This window comes from Salvelinus namaycush, chromosome 7 (assembly GCF_016432855.1).
Source record: "Salvelinus namaycush isolate Seneca chromosome 7, SaNama_1.0, whole genome shotgun sequence".
In the NCBI taxonomy this organism is placed as follows: domain Eukaryota; kingdom Metazoa; phylum Chordata; class Actinopteri; order Salmoniformes; family Salmonidae; genus Salvelinus; species Salvelinus namaycush.
The window spans coordinates 56,350,854-56,375,525 of NC_052313.1; the positions used below are offsets into that span (position 1 = coordinate 56,350,854).

The 24,672-nt window shown below is 42.6% G+C and overlaps 2 protein-coding genes across 2 annotated transcripts in view; one reads left to right on the forward strand and one right to left on the reverse strand.

The window, feature by feature from the left end:
- The window catches only part of LOC120050855 (interleukin-1 receptor accessory protein-like 1), an 838,450-nt gene that overhangs the window by 416,963 nt on the left and 396,815 nt on the right, over positions 1 to 24,672 (reverse strand). The gene's annotated exons all lie outside the window — the stretch shown is intronic.
- abi3bpb (ABI family, member 3 (NESH) binding protein b) lies at positions 781 to 23,654 on the forward strand. The gene is made up of 17 exons (XM_038998386.1): positions 781 to 952; positions 2,833 to 2,901; positions 2,998 to 3,133; positions 4,126 to 4,316; positions 5,011 to 5,063; positions 6,113 to 6,152; positions 13,919 to 13,984; positions 16,687 to 16,749; positions 17,046 to 17,168; positions 17,305 to 17,394; positions 17,517 to 17,726; positions 19,018 to 19,123; positions 19,952 to 20,031; positions 20,930 to 20,959; positions 21,388 to 21,546; positions 21,652 to 21,774; positions 21,931 to 23,654. The coding sequence occupies exons 1-17, from the start codon at positions 787 to 789 to the stop codon at positions 22,044 to 22,046; spliced, it is 1,821 nt and encodes a 606-aa protein (XP_038854314.1). The 5' UTR covers positions 781 to 786; the 3' UTR covers positions 22,047 to 23,654.

Below are 24,672 nucleotides of genomic sequence, written 5' to 3' on the forward strand. Positions count from 1 at the left end.
TGAGCCCCTTTATGTGGCATTTTAGGCCTGCTTTTCATTAGCATTCAACAGCCTCTTTAACCCAGCAGCTGAATCAGTCAAGTTCCTGCATGGTGGGAAATGGGAACCTGGTGGACAAGGGAAAGCCTTTTCCAAAGCTAAAGAGCCTTATTACCAGGTTTAAATGAGCTCCATTACTAATGTTTAGGATATTTCCCAGACAGCTATTGAGCCTCTGTTCTTTAATAATGACTTTTCTGAACTCTTTGGAGCTCAACCTTCAAGAGTTACATCCTCCATTGCATTTCACCTTCTAATTTGACCTCTCCTGTGCTTACGCACTCCCTCAAGCCTGACGATATCAGTGGGTTTAAAGTACTTTGGGTTTATCCTAATAGTCCAATGTTATGACTGATGGGGGAATCAAGTATCCCATCTCCTGTATGCGTTCAGGGTAATATTGGCTGCAGTTGAAGAGTACTGCAGTCTGTTTCCTGAAAACCACAAACACAATCCTATTTGATTAATCCCTTGGGTACCTGGGGAGAGGCAGCTGTTTATCTTGCAATTACCCCTAAATGAATCTGTCCAGAAGAGTTTTAAATGCAGCACTTATAGATGCAATTCACAAATGCTCTGCACAGTATTTGCAATCTGCTCATGTTCATGTGAGGTGCTGAAGGTTAGCTGTGATGGAATGCACTAGCATCTTTAGGTGCAATGCACCACAGTTCAACTAATCATAACCACAATGCAATTCAACTGTATTATTCTACTTGTTGGCCTTTAACAGTGAGAAGACAGAACATGAAGGTTCGCATCAACGCTACGGGCGACACCATCGTGATGAAGTTTGTCCGGCCCAACCCTGACACCAAGCTGGAGGGCTACATCCTGGGCTACGGCAGCAGCATGTTCTCTAAACAGTTCATCCAGCTGCCTGAGAATGGAGAGCCCTACGAGACTGAGATAGGTAAGAGCAGTCTATGGTAAGACCACGCACACACACTAACCTATTGACTTTCAGGGATTCATCAGATAGTCATAACATAACAGTGTATATTGTGACTCCAACATACGTCAGTAGATAACCCAGGGGAGAAACCGTTCCTCTGAGAAACCTAGCAACCTGTCTTTGTAGAGCACAGAGATTCTCCAAACAGGGTGAAAAGGGCAGGAGTTACACTAAGCACGCCACAGTGTTGACTTTCCTCTTTAAAACCCTTTCCTGCAGCTCAATGGGTTCCATTCATCATCAACCACAGCCTCTCATGAGATACTTTCATCATCCCAGCATCCCAGCCCACTATGGCACCTTAGCAGGGCAGCACAGAGTCAGTGGAAGATTACCTTACAGCTTGTGTAGATCATCTATTGAGCGTGAAACCACATGCTTATGTTAGAAAGCTTATGATTATGCTTATTTTTCTTGATACTCCCACTCACTAAAATCACTTGAGATAAAGTAAACATCGGAGTGTTTTCATAATTAAATCAAACAAATACGGTTCCTTTATTGCTGTTTTGTGTTGATCTGTTTGGATTTATGATAGGCACGAAATGAGAGCAGGTCAGGAACAGGTTTCCTCTTGTTGTATGAAAAGGTCTCAATGGCCATTGGCTATGAAGTGTTGGAGTAGAAAGGAACCAGAGACTAAAGAGAATGGAACAACTCCCTTGGCTGGCTCCCCAATCAGTGAAAGGAGCGCTGTTTGTTCAATGCCGAACAGCTTTTACGTCACTTTTCCTTGAGCCCTTTCACCTGTGTGAGAGACAACAGAAGTGATCAAACATCATTTCTCACTGGTACAAGCTGTGACCTTCCACCTACAAAAACAACGCCGACAAAGAGCCGAGTTAAATTGGTCTCAGGTGCCCCTCCAGAACACCTGATGGAAGTACCTCATCACAAGAGAGCCCCGAGGGATCCAACGAGAGAGCAGAGGGTAGACAGAACCTTCTCAGCAATAATGACACACGTAGTAGTCCAATAGGGTATGGTTGTGTTACTGTGACTCTCTGGGATCCTCTTCTGTGCTGACTCTTAACTTATTTAAAGTGTTTCCCCACACCCAACAGTTTGCTTTATTTTAAGCAACCAAGTGACTATCATTTGTCCAATGCCCCACCCATAACATTGTGCCAGCTTCGATCCATGCCAACCTACTCCGGCTCCTGGCATGCCAGCTCAAGTGCTCTGGCTTTATGTTCATCCATTGCTCCACCCTTCACATCCTGTCTATTTTGTTCTGTACAGTTATTCATTAATGAGCTCGCCATTCTCATGCAATAGAAACACAATGTTTTTGGATCACTGTTTTTATAGCACATTGAATCCAAGCGGCCAGATGTGTCTTAACTGTGTTCTAGATCCATACCCATATTTCACCCCTCCTAGCTGGCCTCAGACATTGTTTGCATTTGGTCAAGTATTATAACAATAGACAACTGTTATATTGTGGCTGGATAATATAAACCCCTTAGAGAATTTACTGTATGTATTAAAGTCTCTGCAGGTTGGACAACGTTCCATTGTTCCGAGGAGTTCAAGCAACTCAATTGCATTTCAATTTACCATCCGAACAACTGTTTGTTTTCATCTGTTGTGCTTAAAGTCAAGCCCTTTCATCTGTGTATCTGTTCTGTTTCTGTTTACAGCTGATTTGAATAGTTTCAGCCCATCTCCCTAACACCAGAGACCTGGCTGGGTAGTGACTCACCAGGCGTCAGCAGGACTCTTTCTTCCCAAACCCTTCTTTCACTGCCCAGGAGAATATTTCCCCCCTTCTGGTATATTCCTTTTTCCATGACAGAGAAATCAATGTGACAACATTTTATTTTTTAACCTTTTAGACGCTGAACCCAAGTATCTTGTTGCTGTCCAGCCAATCCCGAGCAACGACGTAAAGAAACAATGCACAGGTACCGCGGCAGTCTGTCTACGCATCTAAAAGGTTAAATCAGGTCATCAAATCGGTTGCAAATATAGTGTATGACCCTTGACCTTTGTCCTCACAGGAAAGGTCTACCTGGAGAAGCCACTCCACCTGGTTATTGGCTCCGTCACCCCAACCTCTGTGCTGCTGTCCTGGGGAACCTTCCTGAAGACGCCCTACGAAGCAGGCAACATCATGAACGACTGTTTGGAAGACGGGTGAGTTATACCCTACCGCACCGCCAGCCAGGCATCTGGTTCCAGTTCCATGTTGCATTTTTCAGGCCAAAGCTTCCACAGAAACAGCCTCACTCAGCTCAAAATGGATGACAGGTGAATACAGTTACACACTGTTAAGGCATTCAGACTATCTGGTTTTCACAAAAGAGAAGGATCTAGTTGAAATCAGGTGCACACACTGAGATCTGAATACCAGGCTGTTATTGCTAGTTAAGTATAAAGATGACATACTTTATGAAGGCTTGACTAGATTTAAACTCATACCGTGCATTCATTGTACTGTGCCGTCGAACCTTGGAGGATTTATGATGCATAACAGTTCTGTAGAGAAACGTTGAGGAAGTGTGCCATTTATTTTCTATGGAAAATGGAGCATGGGAATGGACCGAGGTCTTTTCCAACGCAGGTGTGTGCAGGAGTTGACTGAGAATACATGGAATGTACTGCTGGGACACAAACACACTTTTCCATCACTCGATTTATGCTGCACCTTAAATACATTCTAGAATTTCCCCCACTCCGTAAGTTGGAGGAGTCGTTGGAAATCTCGACCTAAGTTACAGCTGAGAGTTCCCCCTTCTATCTGGTGGCTTATTAAAAGCTAATATCAGTTTCTTCTGTTTATTGCTTGGCTACCGCCGGCAGCGCTACCCAGAAAGACAATCCCTGAGGGCATGAAAATGGATCGGTTGACACTGACGAGATGACCGGAGATACCGGAGCCAGAATTAACAATAGCTAATTGAGGAAGCTTGTTTAACATATTAGTCACTATGGTTCATCAGACCACAGCCGTAGAGCTGGAATAGCCACCCATACTGTATGATGTGGAGCACACCTGCTGTGCTTTATTGGTCAATGAGAAAAGAAGGCAGAATTTTCCAAAGGTTAGAGTTTGCCATAAAGATGCACAGCTACTGTACAAGAATCAGCATGTTGTTTACTGTGCCTTGTTTGTCCCTCCCATGCAGACACTACACCGTCCGCTACAGGGAGAGGAACAGGAAGTGGATCTACCAGACCTGCCCCACCAGCGACACTGTGATTGACAACCTGAAGCCCAACACCCCATATGAGTTTGGGGTCCGCTCCAACAAAGACGAACGCAGCGGAATCTGGAGCAAGCCTGTCATTCACAAAACCAACATGGGCGCAGGGTTGGGTAGGTTACTTTCTACATGTAATAGTTACTAGTTACCTGTCCAAAATTGTAATCAGTAATGTAACTTTTGAATTACCCAAACTCAGTAACGTAATCTGATTACTTTCAGTTACTTTTGGATTACTTTCCCCTTAAGAGGCATTAGAAGAAGACAAAAAGGATCCATCAAACACATTTGTTGTGTCATCAAAGTGGTCTCTGACTTGTGGTCAGACTTGCTCAAGTGGAACAAACGTAAACTTACCGGCTTCTTTTCAATGCTGAATTGAATGCCATTGAGAAAACAGAAAGGTGTCATAATGTATTTATTTTTTGAGCAAACATCCTTTCCAAATTTAAAAGTAATCCAAGAAGTAGTCATCTAGTTTTTAAAACGTATCTGTAATCTGATTACAATATTTCAGCTGGTAATGTAACTGATTACATTGACAGTTACTTCCCAACCCTGCATGGGCGGTATGTACATCATACTTAGGAAAATGAAAATCAGAGAGTTCAGGCAGTACTTCCTCGTTTTATTTTTGAAGAAGTCTGTAAGAAATCTTTGTGGCTCAAGAACAAAGAATAAAACATCCATATCATGTGAGCCATTTTGTGCTTTATTGTTCCTACTTGCCAGACTTTCAAAAGATCACCTACCGACACTCTCTCTCAGAATAGCAGTTGTTTACATCTTCTTCTCCATGTTTTGCAGACAAAAGCATCCAGAAACCCTACAAGCACCGGACCCCTATTGTGAAGCCAATGGTATGTGCTGTGTTTGTTGGCCATACAGCATAAGAACCTACGACCTACGGGACTCTCAGTCTCTGCATTAAATTGCTTCCACAGGCATACGTATTCTCACACTACAACTTTACCCTACCACTCATTTATTTTTCTTTAAGAAAATATTTTTCTATTTCCTGCTGTCACTATGGAGGGAGAATATACAAAGGTGGTGAGAGAGGGTGAGAAGCAGAGCATAGCTGAGCTGTATAAGACCAGAGTAGAGTAGATAAACTGCTGTCTGCTTGCCCTGTCTGACCCCAGCACCCGGCCTGAGAGACTCTTTAACGTGGGTTTAAGAGGGTCACCCTCACAGCCCAGCTTTGACAGGCAGTACATCGCAAATCAACACATGACACGCTGGCGCTGATATAGTCTTTCTGCCTATAATCAATCAATCAATCAAATGTATTTATATCTAAAGCCTTTTTTACATCTGCAGATGTCACAAAGTGCTATACAGAAACCCAGCCTAATCCTTTATCCAATCGCTTTCATGGCGGCTATTTTGATTTTGTAGCTTATATGCAAGTGTGACTGTCATATGGCCCTTGACCATGTGTGTGTGTGTGTGTGTGTGTGTGTGTGTGTGTGTGTGTGTGTGTGTGTGTGTGTGTGTGTGTGTGTGTGTGTGTGTGTGTGTGTGTGTGTGTGTGGTGCGTGCGTGCGTGCGTGCGTGCGTGCGTGCGTGTGTGTGTGTGTGTCAGTTAGGCTAAGTCAGGTACCAGTGAGTGAAGTGTAGACAGCAGACTATAAATGTTTTCTGGTGAAATGGCTTTTCCAGGCAGAAGTCAGGATTGACTTCTGCCGTTAAGGGAGGTCGAAGGGCACGTTAGGTACGCTAGAAGTCTCAAGGGAGACTCTCAGTGATGTAGCACTCAAGGGGAGACAGCCCAAAGCACAACGCTATCCTCACCATAAAATGAAAACATGGCTTTAGCACGGGTAGCGTATTAGCGTTGACATGTGGCTGTGGATCTGGTGGCAATAAAAACGTCCACCAACTGTAGATTGTTTTTGTTTCTCAGAAACCACCCATGTCCCGTGCACTTTTCCCACCTCGTCCAGGTAAGCCATTTCAGTGTAATCATTTGAAACCAGAACTTTTATATTGCATCCAAATGAAACAACGAGGAATGCTACATGCCCATATGCATGTCCAGGCAACACCGTTACATAGGCTTTATTCCAATATACAGGAATGTAGAGTATGTCATGATATTGTTCCAGGTGTGTAAGTCCAGACAGCTAAATGCTACTTACCCTTGTTACACCTGTTTTCTGAGGATATAGCTGCATACTACACTGTTTTACACTGTTTTAATATGCTATAATGCCTATGTAATGTAAAGTGTTGGTTTACAGCATCACTACTTTAGACATAGGGAGTATGTTGCAGCTACTTGAAATCCTGCCTATCTCCTCTTGATTCCCTTTCTCCCCCAGCTATTCACAATAAGACTCAGCCTAGACTCTCTCTGACCAAAAACCAAGCTTTCCCAGGAGCTCCCAAGACATCTTTTGGTGATTACTCTCTCTCTCATTCTAAAGCACTTAACTTTTCATATATATATTTTTTTTTATTGTTGCCAAAAACACTGCTATTTTCACTGTCTTTAAAGACCTTCTGTGGTCAAACACATTTCCTGCCCAACACCTTCGCTACCTTTGCACTTCGTTCCTATTCACACTTTATGAAACATGATATTATTTTCTACAGCACCACCAGAGAGCCACCTGGAAGCTAGACCTGACCCCCGCTCCAATGAGCCTCAATGGCCACAGTTCCCACTGGGTAAACGGAGACTGACATTTTGAATCATATCAAGCTTAATTCGCAGTCAGTCATCGCTTGGCTATGTCCACTACGCTGCTGCGAGGGGAGGGGTGGGCTGGGGTGGGGGGTGAGAACCGCAGCTGTTTGTTGTGATTGGCTGCATGCTGGCATGCCTTGAGTCCACTGAGAGGTAGAAAGTCCCTGGATCGTGGAGATGGTGGTGGCACAGGATGGTGCCGCCACAGAGTTGAAGTATGCGCGTAAGTTTCTTCCAGAGCAAATGCGAAGGGCACGCATGACGGTGATTTTGTTTTGCTTAGACCTCAGGCGCTGTGAGAGGATTGGCTGCTTGTTTTGCTCAGTTTCCCTCCATACTGTATCAGTCCAACTCTACACTTTACCTCTCTCTCTTCCACTCTTTTTTTCTTTCACCCATAGCTCATTCATTGATCTATACATCCATCCTTTTTCAATTTTTCTGCTGTTTGTTCTAGAGGTCGACCGATTAATCGGAATGGCCGATTAATTAGGGCCGATTTCAAGTTTTCATAACAATCGGAAATCTGTATTTTTGGACACAGATTAGGCCGAATTTCTTTTATTTTGTAATATTTTTTTTACATCTTTATTTAATCTTTATTTAACTAGGCAAGTCAGTTAAGAACACATTCTTATTTTCAATGACGGCCTAGGAACGGTGGGTTAACTGCCTCGTTCAGGGGCAGAACGACAGATTTTTACCTTGTCAGCTCGGGGGATTCAATCTTGCAACCTTACAGTTAACTAGTCCAACGCTCTAACCACCTGATTACATTGCACTCCACGAGGAGCCTGCCTGTTACGCGAATGCAGTAGAAGTCAAGGTAAGTTGCTAGCTAGCATTAAACTTATCTTATAAAAAACAATCAATCAATCAATCATAATCACTAGTTAACTACACATGGTTGATGATATTACTAGTTTATCTAGCGTGTCCTGCGTTGCATATAATCGATGCGGTGCGTATCGTTGCTCCAATGTGTACCTAACCATAAACATCAATGCCTTTCTTAAAATCAATACACAGAAGTATATATTTTTAAACCTGCATATTTAGCTAAAAGAAATCCAGGTTAGCAGGCAATATTAACCAGGTGAAATTGTGTCACTTCTCTTGCGTTCATTGCACGCAGAGTCAGTGTATATGCAACAGTTTGGGTCGCCTAATTTGCCATTTTTTACGTAATTATGACATAACATCGAAGGTTGTGCAATGTAACAGGAATATTTAGACTGATGGATGCCACCCGTTAGATCAAATACGGAACGGTTCCGTATTTCACTGAAAGAATAAACGTCTTGTTTTCGAGATGATAGTGTCCGGATTCAACCATATTAATGACCTAAGGCTCTTATTTGTGTGCGTTATTATGTTATAACTAAGTCTATGATTTGATAGAGCAGTCTGACTGAGCGGTGGTAGGCACCAGTAGGCTCGTAAGCATTCATTCAAACAGCACTTTCCTGCGTTTTGCCAGAAGTTCTTCGCTGTGCTTCAAGCCTATCAACTCCCGAGATTAGGCTGGTGTAACCGATGTGAAATGGCTAGCTAGTTAGCGGGGTGCGCGCTAATAGCGTTTCAAACGTTACTCGCTCTGAGAGTTGGAGCAGTTGTTCCCCTTGCTCTACATGGGTAACGATGCTTCGAGGGTGGCTGTTGTCGTTGTGTTCCTGGTTCGAGCCCAGGTAGGAGCGAGGAGAGGGATGGAAGCTATACTGTTACACTGGCAATACTAAAGTGCCTATAAGAACATCCAATAGTCAAAGGTTAAAGAAATACAAATGGTATAGAGAGAAATAGTCCTATAATTCCTATAATAACTACAACCTAAAACTTCTTACCTGGGAATATTGAAGACTCATGTTAAAAGGAACCACCAGCTTTCATATGTTCTCATATTCTGAGCAAGGAACTTAAACGTTAGCTTTCTTACATGGCACATATTGCACTTTTACTTTCTTCTCCAACACTTTGTTTTTGCAGTATTTAAACCAAATTGAACATGTTTCATTATTTATTTGAGGCTAAATTGATTTTATTGATGTATTATATTAAGTTAAAATAAGTGTTCATTCAGTATTGTTGTAATTGTCATTATTACAAATAAAAATGTAATTAATTAATTCGGTATTGGCTTTTTTGGTCCTCCAATAATCGGTATCGGTATCGGCGTTGAAAAATCATAATCGGTCGACCTCTAGTTTGTTCTTCCCATGTCTATCCCCACAACATCTGTGACTCTATCTCTCTCTACAGCAGTGTCCATCAAAATCCATAATTTAATATGTTTGTGTCCACACACCATGACGTCTTTCTTGACATCAGTCATCTCAATCATCTCTCTTCATGTTTCATCCCTGTCATCTCATTGGTTTACAGAGTTGTTGCACTTAAAGCCAGTGGCAATGCTGGGTTTGAGGTTTGAACAGTCTGCATGACAACACTGCATGCAAAAAACGTGCTTGAATTTCCCATTAGGGAAAGGCAGCACACAGTTGCTCTGTACCCCTTCTGTCCCTCTAAATACTCCTTCCAATTATATTTTCAAGACTTTCTGTGTGTATTTCAATGAGATACAACTACATTATGTGACAAAGTTAAATCAACCTGAATCCACTATTTGAAAAAGATAAATAACTACAATCTTATACAGTCAATGAAAGGCCTTCAGAGACATTCATCTCAGAGCCAAAGAGATGGATTTGAAAGCCTGTCTATGAACTGTTGATATTGACCTCAACAATTTGGCATCAAAATGTTCCATAAGGTACGTCCTTATATGACTCCATAGTTTCCAGTCCCCATAATCAAAGTTTACCTCCCTCTTCTCTCTCACCCAGACGGAGGAAACAGTATTAGAAATGCTTCCTCTCATCTCGTGGACCTCCCTCCTGCCCCCCCCCAACTCCTGCCCACCAAAACCCCCAGTACCTCCTCTGCCACCCCTGTCCTTAACAACCCCTCTCCACACGGTGAAAAGCAACAGGGACAGACCCAACCCAGGGGACCTACTAGCGCCACAGAGAAGCCACATAACCCTTCCTCTGGTAATTTCCACCTTTCACCTCTTTTACCTTCCCCTTCTTTTACAGAGTCTGTCATGTCATGTTAAGGGCATCAGAGTATACTCTGGTACCCCTCAAAAAAGTTAGCCCAAAATGCCTAACTCTCTTCGGAGCAAACGCCTAGACGTTTACTGAAACCGAAAGGCGTCCTGGTATCTAAAGCTATTAGGGACATTTGAACTTTTTATGAAGTGAGGCAGGAATCCTTTGCTTTCCTTTACCTCAATGGGTAGTCTTTGAGAGTGCTGCCCGAGTAACAGATAGGCAAGGAAGCTCTATCTTGAATTTCTCTACAAACCACTGTAACCCAACCCTCCAGAAACAGATAAAACCATTTTTTCCCACACAGCTCTCAGCGAATCACAGAAAGGAGCATCACTGCTAACCCCCGCCCTGGGCAGTGAGAAAGCCAATAATAACAACTTGGGTAACGATGACCTCATCGTATGAATGCCCTCACTGTGTTTTGCCTCAGCTGGTCTACATACACTCCACTGTCTGTCTGCTGTCCACTGTGTCACCATCATCTCAGACCACAGCTTCAGTGTTGTTGTCCAGCTTTAATGCACACTCATTGGTTCACAGCTTCAGTGTTGTTGTCCAGCTTTAATGCACACTCATTGGTCCACAGCTTCAGTGTTGTTGTCCAGCTTTAATGCACACTCATTGGTCCACAGCTTCAGTGTTGTTGTCCAGCTTTAATGCACACTCATTGGTCCACAGGTCATGATCAGGAGTTGGACTAAATGCCTGTTATTGCACCATCCACCACATTATCAACCACTTTAACTGCATTATCCATGTCTGCATGGCATACACAATCTGACAGTCATGGTTACGCTGCACTGCTTAGCCTCAGCAGCATCTATGACTCTATTCCTCAAGATTGTGGAAGCTTTAGGATGAAAAATGATTGAAAAATCCTACAGTAAATATTGTTTACATTACAAAATTAATTAAAAGTACACACAAAAAACATGCAACACTTATAACAACAAGGCTAACATGAGTTAAGAGCTCATGTTAGGGAACTACAGTAGATGCCTTCAATCAAACTACACTATTGAATGCTGCAGATCATTTGAGAGATCATTGATTGAATCATCCTCACTAACCCCACTATTCCACTCCTAAAGGCCGTGGCTCCCAGCACACCTGAATGGCACAACACATTTGTCATTAACAGACATTGAAACTACACATTGTAACAGGTTCTACAATTGTTTTTGTGGTTTTCTAGGTCAAGGCAGCCAGAGAAATTTGAAACCCCTTGGCCCGGCCATCACACTGATAGCCAGGACCATGAAGTCTTCTGCTGCCACAAACCCTCTCTTTCCCTTCACTGATGGCTCAAGACAAGATACCCCATCCTCCTCCTCCTCTTCTTCCTCATCCTCCTCCTCATCCCTTCTTCACAGGGCTAATAACTCATCACAGACCTCCAGGACACCAGGGGGTAATGGAATCTCTCTCCCTCCCCTTTTCCTTCCTTCCTCTCCTCCTCCTCCTCCTACTCTTCCTGCTCCTCCTCTTCTTCCTCCTACTATGTAATCTCCTTGTGGTTTTCTTGAAATCTCCCCTACCCCCACAAACCCTGTGTAACCAGTGTGTGTGCAGTACTTCCTCCAAACCAACCACACATGTTGTCATATCTGGGCAGAGATTGAGGTCAGGCAAAGATTGCAGAGTTGGTTTGGCATCAAGTGCCTAATTTCACCCTGCACAACATGTGGAGAGCGTGATCGGTCATGTTTTCGACATAGCTTTACATCTCCGCGGTCAAGATTTGTCATGGCTGTCCAATCTATCCATCTCTCGACTCTCGCACCATCTGAAGAAGTCACTGCTACTTTTAGAAAGATCTGTCAGATACGGTCAGCATGTCGTAGATTCTGGTTGCAGCACGGGTCAGCCATGTTAAGACAGCGCTTTCCACTGTCTTTGGGGAAACACGTTCACTTGAGACTGAAGCGCTGACAGGACTCTCCGCTGGTCCATCACCTCCTTTTCCTATTTATTTTCCTCCTCACAAGGCCAGTTGGGAGATTCATCTCAAATCGGTTTCTTTCCTGAATAATTAAGTCTGAGCTAACAATACTAGCCGATTCAGTGTTGTTGTGCAGCTTTAATGCAGACTCATTGGTCCACAGCTTCAATGTTGTTGTCCAGCTTTAATGCACACTCATTGGTCCACAACTTCAATGTTGTTGTCCAGCTTTAATGCACACTCATTGGTCCACAGCTTCAATGTTATTGTCCAGCTTTAATGCACACTCATTGGTCCACAGCTTCAATGTTGTTGTCCAGCTTTAATGCACACTCATTGGTTCACAGCTTCAGTGTTGTTGTCCAGCTTTAATGCACACTCATTGGTCCACAGCTTCAGTGTTGTTGTCCAGCTTTAATGCACACTCATTGGTCCACAGCTTCAGTGTTGTTGTCCAGCTTTAATGCACACTCATTGGTTCACAGCTTCAGTGTTGTTGTCCAGCTTTAATGTACACTCATTGGTCCACAGCTTCAGTGTTGTTGTCCAGCTTTAATGCACACTCATTGGTTCACAGGTCATGATCAGGAGTTGGACTAAATGCCTGTTATTGCACCATCCACCACATTATCAACCACATTAACTGCATTATCCATGTCTGCATGGCATACACAATCTGACAGTCATGGTTACGCTGCACTGCTTAGCCCCAGCAGCATCTATGACTCTATTCCTCAAGATTGTGGAAGCTTAAGGATGAAAAATGATTGAAAAATCCTACAGTAAATATTGTTTACATCACAAAATTAATTAAAAGTACACACAAAAAACATGCAACACTTATAACAACAAGGCTAACATGAGTTAAGAGCTCATGTTAGGGAACTACAGTAGATGCCTTCAATCAAACTACACTATTGAATGCTGCAGATCATTTGAGAGATCATTGATTGAATCATCCTCACTAACCCCACTATTCCACTCCTAAAGGCCGTGGCTCCCAACACACCTGAATGGCACAACACATTTGTCATTAACAGACATTGAAACTACACATTGTAACAGGTTCTACAATTGTTTTTGTGGTTTTCTAGGTCAAGGCAGCCAGAGAAATTTGAAACCCCTTGGCCCGGCCATCAAACTGATAGGCAGGACCATGAAGTCTCCTGCTGCCACAAACCCTCTCTTTCCCTTCACTGATGGCTCAAGACAAGATACCCCATCCTCCTCCTCCTCTTCTTCCTCATCCTCCTCCTCATCCCTTCTTCGTAGGGCTAATAACTCATCACAGACCTCCAGGACACCAGGGGGTAATGGAATCTCTCTCTCCCCTTTTCTTCTCCTCCACTTCCTGCTCCTCCTCCTCTTCCTCTTACTATGTCATCTCCTTGTGGTTTTCTTGAAATCCCCTCTACCCCCACAAACCCTGTGTAACAATTGTGCAGGACTTCCTCCAAACCAACCACAAATGTTGTCATATCTGGGCAGAGGTTGAGGTCAGGCAAAGATTGCAGAGTTGGTTTGGCATCAAGTGCCTAATTTCACCCTGCACAACATGTGGAGAGCGTGATCAGTCATGTTTTCGACATAGCTTTACATCTCCGCGGTCAAGATTTGTCATGGCTGCCCAATCTATCCATCTCTCGACTCTCGCACCATCTGAAGAAGTCACTGCTACTTTTAGAAAGATCTGTCAGATACGGTCAGCATGTCGTAGATTCTGGTTGCAGCACGGGTCAGCCATGTTAAGACAGCGCTTTCCACTGTCTTTGGGGAAACACGTTCACTTGAGACTGAAGCGCTGACAGGACTCTCCGCTGGTCCATCACCTCCTTTTCCTATTTATTTTCCTCCTCACAAGGCCTGTTGGGAGATTCATCTTTGATCTGTTTTTTCCTGAAGAATTAAGTCTGAGCTAACAATACTAGCTGCTTTTTCTATAACAGTCACTCTTCTTCTCCACAGCCAATGGTAAGCATCACAAAGGAACCGGCCTTCCCAAACCAGTGGTTTGGAACAGACTGAGAATGGGTAAAAAGAGCTGATATTTCTCCTCTGTGTCTCTCATCCATTAACCCATACAGTTTGTTGGCGTTGTGGCGGCATCATCAACCAATATCGGTGTCCTTCACCCATTCATTTTGTTTGTCAATAATGTGTCTGTCTCTCCATCCATCCATTCATCAGCCCGTCAGTCTGTCTATCCATGCGTTGCCATCTGTCCAAGGGTCTTGGTGTTCTTGGTTTTCATGCAAGCTTCTGCAGATTCAATGCTTTTGCAGGCTTCAAAAGCTTATGACAACGAGTAATCAAAGGGGTATTAAGTAATCACTGCTCTTTTTATGGAGGTAAGCCTGTGTTAGTACCCATTTGTGGTGGTGGGGAAACTCAGTTCATGTTTTCCAAGCAGAAACTGAAGCAGTTTCAGAGGCCTTCAAAGATCAGGCTCTTTGTATGCCGAGCTACATAACCAATGCTGTTTCTCTGTCACAAACTGGCAAACTGGAAGTCAAATCAATGTTGAGCTGCTTATGGTTGGGGTTCACCCTGTGCATGATTGTATGCTTGTCAGTCCTGTACTGTCCTTATTGAGCATGAGCTGTGGTTGGGTTGTCTATCATCATCATTCACTGTATGTTTGTGCTCTGTTTCATGTTATGGTCAATTGGTTGTGTCTTTACTGATAATGCAAAACAGTGGAATACTCAAGGAGGATTCTTTGAAAGATCTTAATTGATATGTTCAGATACCATCGATGTCTTCAAGTGTCTGGACACGCCACATTTCCCTCAAAAGACACAATAGGTTTTAATCTTAGTACTTTTCCTGCAGCAAACACAAACAACTCGCTGTTGGAGGACATAAACCCTGATGTTTCGGGCCGTTCAGGCTTCTCTTCCATTGAGGACCAGTTCTATGGTAAAATGGCATGAATCCAGTCTTATCTGCACCCAGCGCAAAGCTAGCCCTGCCCACACTGACACACGCTAGCTTCCATCGCCATCATTTCCGCCCAGACTGCATGAGTCGGACATGTTGGATGTAAAATACGTCTTGTTTTGATCAAAACACTGGACGACCATCACTAAGAATTCCACCAAAGGCTTCAGTTCAGCCGAGCCTCTGGAAAATACTTTCCTTTTTTGGAAAGTATGACGTCTGAGGGTCATTAGCTTATTTTTAAGAACCTTATTTTGGCGTGTTTCTCACCAAGCTTTGCACTTTCTCTTACCACATGTTAAGAAATAAAGTGTTCTATAATAGCCCTGCCGCCGTGTAATGAACTTGACGTTTTGTTTGGAGGGCGGCTCAAATGTTATTTTAATCTATTTTCCTGGGTAGGTTCCACATGCTTCTGGCTTGATTGCAAGTATTGACTTAAGAAGAACAATAATCTACACAGGCTAGTGCATCACTGTGGAGGTGCCAGTGTTTAGAGTACCCATCATGCAATCAGGAAAGCATGGCATCAGCTTTTCATCAGCTACAGGAATTCAATATTTGCATTTGGTTACAGATTTGTGTTAGTATGAACTAGACTTAGTGGACTAATATTTTTGCATGAGTAGACAGGTCACAGTGCAAAGGCAGAACAAGTCAGCAGTCAATAATGATTGTGTTTGGTGGCTTGTCACTTGATCATGCAGTCACCTATGATCAAGCTTCACTGCATGTTCTGTACCCTGTGAAACATTTGCAATCTTGATCTATGCTGGTTCCATGTGGCTAGAAAAATGCAATGTTTTAAGATTACGTAGAACACTGTCATTGCAGAGAAATATCTCTTTTTACTCCGATTTCAGTAGACTCACAGTTTTATAAATGTACAACATATGCTATCCTGAATGACAGCATGAAAAAAAGTTTGGGAAAGCTTTTCTTTTTAAGTAGAACCATGTTTTCTAGAAATTGTAGAGTTGGATAAAGCAGTGCTAACTGCAAACTGGCAGTATTTAAAACATGGATATTTACATGTAATTGATGGAAAGTAATGGACCCATATTGTTTTATATTACCAGCTAAAATGTTTCAGAGCTACACCAGCTTTTATGTACTGGGGCTTTGCATTTAGCATATTTTCTTATGGATTAGGAACAATTCTTTGATTGTGAAGAATTTGGCCTCAATGCAACAGAACGCTAATTGGCAACAGGTTAGGCATTTCGTTCTGGGTAAATTTAAGAACATGTGTAAAACCTCAAGGAATTACAAAGGATTGTTCATGTTTTAAGGTTCATTGGGCGTAGGGTATGGGGTTTTACCATCCGTTTATTTATACAGTCCATATAGAGTTCCTCCCAGGCATAGAGATGCCAAAATAATTTTCCACAGCTCATGGTCATCAGTATGATGTGCTATCTAGAACCTAAAAGGGTTCTTCTGCTGTCCTTAAAAGAGTTCTACCTGGAAGCAAAAAGGGTTCTCCTATGGGGACAGCAGAAGAACCCTTTTTGGAAAGCTTTTCTCTAACAGTGTATAACAGATGGCGCATGTCAGATACGTGATGAAATCCTGCTGTTGGATTTTCTCTAGATGTTGCCGATTGTGTCAACAAAAGGTATTTGGGTTATTCTACAAGTGGCGGTGAAAGAGTGTTCCACTGTTTTTCATTTAAGATGACCTCTTCAAGGCAAATAATGCCATCAGAGAGACAAAGGAATGGTTCTCGCAGAAATTGTAATGTTTAGTGATTATGTGATTGACTGTTGTTTCCTTTGATTTCTATTTTTCAGGATCTCGTCCGTCCATTCCTATCAACAAAAAGACCAACCTGGTTGGCAAACCTGGTGATATGAGTAAGGTTTAGTTGGTTGTAATAATAACACATAATTGAACATTGAGCAGTTTTCTATACATCATCCACTGCCTGAAATGGGGGTGTACACACCAGTTCCAGAACTCCATTATAAACCAGCTGTTAGTGAAAGACTATTTTGTCATCATGAAGTTTGTCACTTGGCTGAGCTTATGTTTACAACCTCGAAAGGCACTTTTCCTCTAAGCAAATATAGAAATATTGAGAAAGCCAAGAAAAAACCACAAACTTTTTTTTTTGTAAACAACGTGCTTTGCCAAACTCTGTTCTCTACAGACAAGCTGAATGTCTTGAAGCAAACGGACAAGGCCTCCATTTTGAAGAAGTTTCCATCAGTGACGGCTAAACCTGCCAAGCAAGACCGCAGACACACAACAACGACTACACCATCAGTCAACGGTATAATTGATCACAATTCAGAGCTAAATTATGTCCTAAGAAGACCTACATTACTGGTGCCCCATGTGAGGACAATCCTTAAATGTGTTTTGTGGAGCTCGAAAGCATATCCTTGCCCTTTCTCATCCTCTCACAGACATCTGGTTTGAAACCTGGGAGAACTCCTCATTATTCAGCTCCCTACCAGCCTCTGACGTGGACGCATTGGGAAAGAAACGTTTCGTTGGTAAGTAAAAAACCCTTCTTGTAACTATCATGTACTTCTATTGTCCCTGGCAGAAAATTACTAAACGGTCGCTTTGAACCAGCAGTGCAGGGATCCTTTAAATGTGATCTCTCTTCCCTAAGCACCCCATGTAGTCTACAAGACGGACAAGAAACCAGACGAGCCGTGTTCCATCACAACCTCTCTCAGCTACTTCCCAGAGGAGGAAGGCGGGGAGACAAACGTGACAGCCCCGCCCAAGTCTCCGCCCTCCAACCTCACCGTGGTAACGGTGGAGGGATGCCCCTCCTTCATTATTCTAGACTGGGAAAAGACCGACAATGACACCACAGGTGGGGAGAGTGGGACACTGTACACGTCTATGTATTACAACTACAATGCAAATGCATAGCAACATACACCACTGTTCAAAAGTTTGGGGAAACGTAGAAATGTAATTGTTTTTCAAAGAAAAGCAAAAAAAAAGTCCAGTAAAATCACATCAAATTGATCAGAAATACAGTGTACAATAGACATTGTTAATGTTGTAAATGACTATTGTAGCTGGAAACTGCATTTTTTTAAATGGAATATCTACATAGGCGTACAGAGGCCCATTATCAGCAACCATCACTCCTGTGTTCCAATGTCATGTTGTGTTAGCTAATCCAAGTTTATCATTTTAAAAGGCTAATTGATCATTAGAAAACCCTTTTTCAATTATGTTAGTACAGCTGAAAACTGTTGTCCTGATAAATAAAGCAAGAGCAAGAGGACAAGTACATTAGAGTGTCTAGTTTGAGAAGGCCAGCATCCCGTAGTCGCCTCTTCACTGTTGACGTTGAGACTGGTGTTTTGCAGGTACTATTTAATGAAGCTGCCAGTTGAGGACTTGTGAGGCGTCTGTTTCTCAAACTAGACACTCTAATGTACTTGTCCTCTTGCTCTTGCTTTATTTATCAGTTGTGCACCGGGGCCTCCCACTTTCTTTCTATTCTGGTTAGATCCCGTTTGCGCTGTTCTGTGAAGGGAGTAGTACACAGCGTTGTACGAGATCTTCCGTTTCTTGGCAATTTCTCGCATGGAATAGCTTTCATTTCTCAGAACAAGAATAGACTGACGAGTTTCAGAAGAACGTTCTTTGTTTCTGGCCATTTTGAGCCTGTAATTGAACCCACAAATGCTGATTCTCCAGATACTCAACTAGTCTAAAGAAGGCCAGTTTTATTGCTTCATTAATCAGTACAACAGTTTTCAGCTGTGCTAACATAATTGCAAAAGGGTTTTCTTATGATCAATTAGCTAATCTAAGTTTATCATTTTACAAGGCTAAGACAACGTGCCATTGGAACACAGGAGTGACGGTTGTTGATAATGGGCCTCTGTACGCCTATGTAGATATTCCATAAAAAAATCTGCCATTTCCAGCTACAATAGTCATTTACAACATTAACAATGTCTACACTGTATTTCTGATAAATGTTATGTTATTTTAATGGACAAAAAATGTGCTTTGAAAAACAAGGACATTTCTAACTGACCCCAAACTTTTTAACGGTAGTGTACATTGGAAAGTGTGACTCTGAATATTGGGATACTTGGTGAATTCTTGAATTCAACAGTGATTTCCTGGTTGTTGTGTAGAATATGAGGTAATCTCCACGACGAAGGGACCAGATGGTACTCAGGTCTCCATCCTGACCACCAACCAGACTCACACTGCAGTGGAGAACCTCAAACCCGAGAGCAGGTATATAACATAACATCTTTGTGCCTGTGTTTCAGATTGATACAACACATTGTATTCTCTCGGTATGCTCTCTCTCAGTCCTCAGACGGTAGCTTTTTTCAGAGCTTTGAAAAAGTATGAAAATGCATGCACTCGCTACCGTAAGTCTGCTAAATAACTCAAATGTAAATGTTTGTGAAACTTAACTTTCTGAAAGGCTTTCGTTCATGGAAATAATACAACATTTTAATTATTCATTGTATTATTACTACTTTTGTCAGAAGGATTAGCTAGCTAGCTATGTCTGGTTAAGATCAGGACCTGCACTTCTCTCTGGCGTAGTTGGAGAAGAAAGGTTCTTCACGTGTGGAGAGCAGAGGAGGGCCGCCACGCTCCCGAGGTTTTTAATGAAGCCTGAATATGGGACTATTTGACATTAAAGAAGTGATAGAATATAAACCAGCGCTTCCTGTGAGCTGAGCCTGCTGAGGCTACTGGCACGTGGTGGACCAATCGCTGTGTCTGAACATCTCATATGGAGGAGACATTACCGGGAGGGACTCTCTGGCTCTCCTGGCTCTCTGGACTGCACTGTCTGGAGAAGAGATAAATAGGGAGGCAATACTAGAGCCTCATTTTTCCTTGCTGTAACAACAAGGCCGAACAAGAATACACTACCTTTCCATCAAAATACTGTGTCCACTTTAAACGCTGTGAGGATTAGAGGAAAATCTGAGTCTGTGGAAATGATTGCTTGCAATTGGAGCGGAAATTGGAATCTGGAGCGAGTCGGTTGGATAATCGCTGTGAGACCTTCTGATAGTGACACTTCCTGCTCTTACCTCACAGCTACGAGTTCAAGGTGAAACCCAAGAACGAGCGTGGAGAGGGGCCACCCAGTGAGCCTGTGTCCTTCAACACTGAATCAGGTACAGTATGGGCCACATTGTTTTCTAGGCCAGCACTAATGCGCCTCATTAAACGACACAAGAACTTGGTGATTGGTTGTTTCGTTGAATCGCTGACTTACACCATTACCTATTAAGGAGTCAGTTAAAAGTTCAAGAGCCACATCTGGCCTTTGGCGTAGGCCATCTGTTGACTAGGTCAGGCATTTGGCGTTAAACAAACAAACAAGCATCCACTAAAATACGCACGTACAAACGTACTAACACACAGCCTCGTCAGCCAGCTCCAGTCATGTCTGGCGGTCCACCACTTACCGGTGTAGGGGTCTGTAATTAACTAGCTGTTATTAACCTAATGATTTCAGCATGGCCCCTCCATTTCCATAACATTGGCTGCTGCCTCTCCATGTAAACTGCCTCCAACCCCAGGAGTGCTGTCCGGCTGCCAACTCTCCCTCATCCTGCATTGCAGCTCACAACACACTCAATCAAACTCACTAATACAACAGCATATCATAAATAAATGGCAAGTAGGGAATCAGGTCATTTTTATGTTTCTGGGAGGACCTCACCGCTGGGCCTCATTGGCTCACAGAGGCTTACCCTCTATGTGAGAGATGATGAGGAGTTTGAAGGCAGATGATTTGTCCTGGAGTCTCCTGGAGTCCCACACTAGCATATCAGACTGGCTCTTCAGTGCCAAAGTGGACTAAATTACTTGCCATAGATTTTGTATGGCTTAGCTACAAGACGTGTGGTTTTGTGGTCTTTTATTTAGGAGAATCACCAACTTATTTCAAAATCGTTTCGAAACCATTTGTACAGTCTATTCTGAGAAGAAGACATTTGAAAGCACCTACTAACTCACATTTCTCTCTTTGCCTCTTTCTCTCCATCTCTCCATCCCTCCGTCCTGCAGCGGACCCACGTGTGAGTGAGAATGTCTCAGGTAAGCCCCTCAGTCTGTGGTCTGTCCTGAGCACCGGTCCCAGGTGACACATTCCGCCAGGCTGAATGAATGGATGATCTAATGAAGGTCTGGCCTGGCACAGTGAGAGTCTGTGGAGACTCAGGCCACAGTGCCCCAGTGCAGCAGTACACTGCTCTCCATCCAATATCTATGAGCTCACTTCTTCCACACCCAACTCACAGCCAGACCAAACATTTACACAGCTAAATGAATGGAGACATTTTTATTTTCCCTTTCATTTCATCACTAGTAAAAGGCTGTGATACACTAAAAAGACAACTCTGATTGGGAATGCAAATATACATTTGGGATTCTACACATCTCTATTTTCTTAATTATTATCTTTGTTTCATGCTTCATGCCTTTGATATTCCACGTTCTAATATTTTGTTATCTCTTTCCTGTAGGAAAAGATGCCATCTGGACCCAGTTCCCCTTCAAGACAGACTCATACTCAGAGTGCAATGGCAAGCAGTACGTGAAGAGGACCTGGTACCGCAAGTTTGTGGGCATCCAGCTCTGCAACTCCCTCCGATACAAGATATATCTGAGTGATTCTCTCAACGGTCAGTTCTGCTTCCGGCGCTCAGTGTCTATAGTACAGTACAGTACTGTAGCTCAGTTTAAATTGCCATCCCTTTTGACAACTTTTTCCCCTAATAACTTTACAGGTAAATTTTACAACATTGGGGACCAGACTGGCCATGGTGAGGACCACTGTCAGTTTGTAGACTCGTTCCTCGATGGAAGGACAGGAAACCAAGTCAGGGCTGACCAGCTGCCAGCAAGAGAAGGTACAAGCTACAGCACTGACAGATCTATCTGAATTGTTGAAATGAGAACCTGTTAAGAATATGCTTAATATCCATGCCTGAAAACAACTACATTTTCACAATGTCTAAAACGACTCAAAGTTCAGCGCCTCACTTCATTTTGTCTGTCACATACAGGGTATTACAGGGCTATGAGACAAGAGCCTGTCAACTTTGGTCAGATAGGAGGGAACTCTCACGTCACCTACGTGCCATGGTACGAGTGTGGAACAGCCATTCCTGGCAAATGGTAGGACCCCCCAAAGCTGTCTGTGGAGAAGCCCGAAGGATATACAGTACATATCAAACCGGCTGGGAAGGTGGCAGGAGGGGTCCTTCTACGCATCCAATCAGTCTCTGGATGCTACATATCCCCCATCCATCCGCCTCCGAACCCCAGCCATGTAAAAACGTGTACAGGATCTCCGTGTCAGGTTAATATAATGTCCATATGTAATAGCCTTCTCTTATTTATCAAACATGACAAAAAGGCAAACGGATAAATAGAACATAGTATGAGATAGATGGAGAAACTTCTAACTAACAGTGTGAGGTAACAAACATACAGTAGATATCTTTTTTTTTTTATAATGGGAAGCTGGCTCCCTGAAACTTATTTTGATAACGTGTATAATATTATTTATCAAAGTGTTTGATGCCATGTTCCGAGTTCTAGGAAATGGGTTATAATGCAACGCTTTTGCTGTACAGTACGAGTTGTAAAGTTTCAGACAACCTGCCGGAATTTCATGGTTTCATTCAGTGACCGATTCATGGTGCAAGAATTGTTCCATAATTTGGTCAGTCTTAGGGCTCTATTCAATCCGTATCGCTGAACCTCAGCATTGCGGCGCGATGGAAATTTAAAGGCAATATTCCCGAGTTAGCGGAGACTGCATTCATGGTAAACGCTGCATATGTCGGCTCAATGGGAAATGACCTTTACATTTTCATCACGCAATCTGTAACGCTTCAGCGAAACAAATTGAATCCAGCCCTAGTTCAATATACACCTTCAGAGAAGATAATGCTGTATATATTAACATGAAGTCCACTCTCACACATATCCACTAACCAGTGGAGGCTGCTGAGGGGAGGACGGCTCATAATAATGGCTGGAACGGAGTAAATAGAATGGCATTAAACATATGGAAACCATGTATTTGTTGTATTTGATAACATTCCACTAATTCCGCTCCAGTCATTACCATGAGCCCGTCCTCCCCAATTAAGGTGCCACCAACCTCCTGTGCCAGTAAAGTTCATTGTATGAATGTTGACCGAGCAATGGCACATGGTGCACCTGCATCTTCCCCTCGCAGTCACCTAAAACCAAAAACAAGCATTGGAAAATAAGCACACGCAGAGGACGTCTTGTACCAAACCAATATTTCTCCTTCATTAGCCCTGATATATGGGGTGGCTATGCATGGGAGATCTTTACACTTGCAATTTGCACAGCATAAATGTATTTATATGTATATGGAGAGAAAGTATTTTTTCAACTAACTTTTTCAAAAGACACGTCCCTTAAAGCGAACGTTCATACTTCACAGTGTTCCACTGGCAACATTTTACAGCCTCTGATACAACACGTTGTATATATATCATGTTGGAAAATAAGAGGGATATCTTATCTTCTTAGTAGCCTTGATAAATGGTACAGAGAGGAGTCCTGTTGAATGACTTCTTAGTTTTGTACAAAAATACACTTTTGGCTCAATGCGCTTGCAGATCAGTGTTTTTATACTTATTTTTTATGGAAAATGTTTGTCATATGGAACTGTACTCTTGTTTTTTTAAACATACTTTCATTCCTGTATCTATTTTCAATAATAAAAACAGAAGGTCTGTTACTTTTTTATTTAAAAAAATATGTCCTTGCCATTTTTCACTTTGGGTAGCTAGAGTGAGAAAGTGTTTTCCAGTTGAAGGAGCGTACAGGTGGAACTTGAAAAATAAACTGCCTTCCTTAACTGGGCTGCTCTGTTTCAGCCATAGAATTTATATTAGGTCTAAAAGAAAATGTAGTGGTTATTATGGTCTGTCTATGTTGACATGAGATGTTGACCACCACTGAGCCGATCCCGTTACAGCTCATACATCCTGGTGTACTTTCCCCATGTCAGAGTAGAACGACATCGCCAATTAGAAAAATCAACAGACATCCATGGATTACCACAGTTTTCCAGAGAGAGCCCAACGAAGGCCAAATTCAACACAGGGACATTCTTAGAAATCGCAGGGGCAAGGGGAAAAAAAGGCTGTCAATGTCTGTATTGGCTTTCCAAGAGAAAGTTATAGTCTGGGCATAACAGCTAATGTCACATCAAGGTGGAGCGTTCCCTCAAATAGGACAGTAGTCTGATCCCAGGAACCTGACTGCATCTCCCACAGCTGACCTATATACGCTTTTAGAAGCAGTCTTTCAAAAGGAAGTTCAAGTTATGTCACTCATACAAAACCAGCAGGTTAAATACTGCTAAAATAACCACTTCAAACAAAACCAGCAGGTTAAATACTGCTAAAATAAACACTTCATACAAAACCAACAGGCCAAATACTGCTAAAATAACCACTTCATACAAAACCAGCAGGTTAAATACTGTTAAAATAAACACTTCATACAAAACCGACAGGTTAAATCCTGCTAAAATAAACACTTCATACAAAACCAACAGGCCAAATACTGCTAAAATAACCACTTCATACAAAACCAGCAGGTTAAATACTGCTAAAATAAACACTTCATACAAAACCAACAGGCTAAATACTGCTAAAATAACCACTTCATACAAAACCAACAGGCTAAATACTGCTAAACTAACCACTTCATACAAAACCAACAGGTTAAATACTACTAAAATAACCACTTCATAC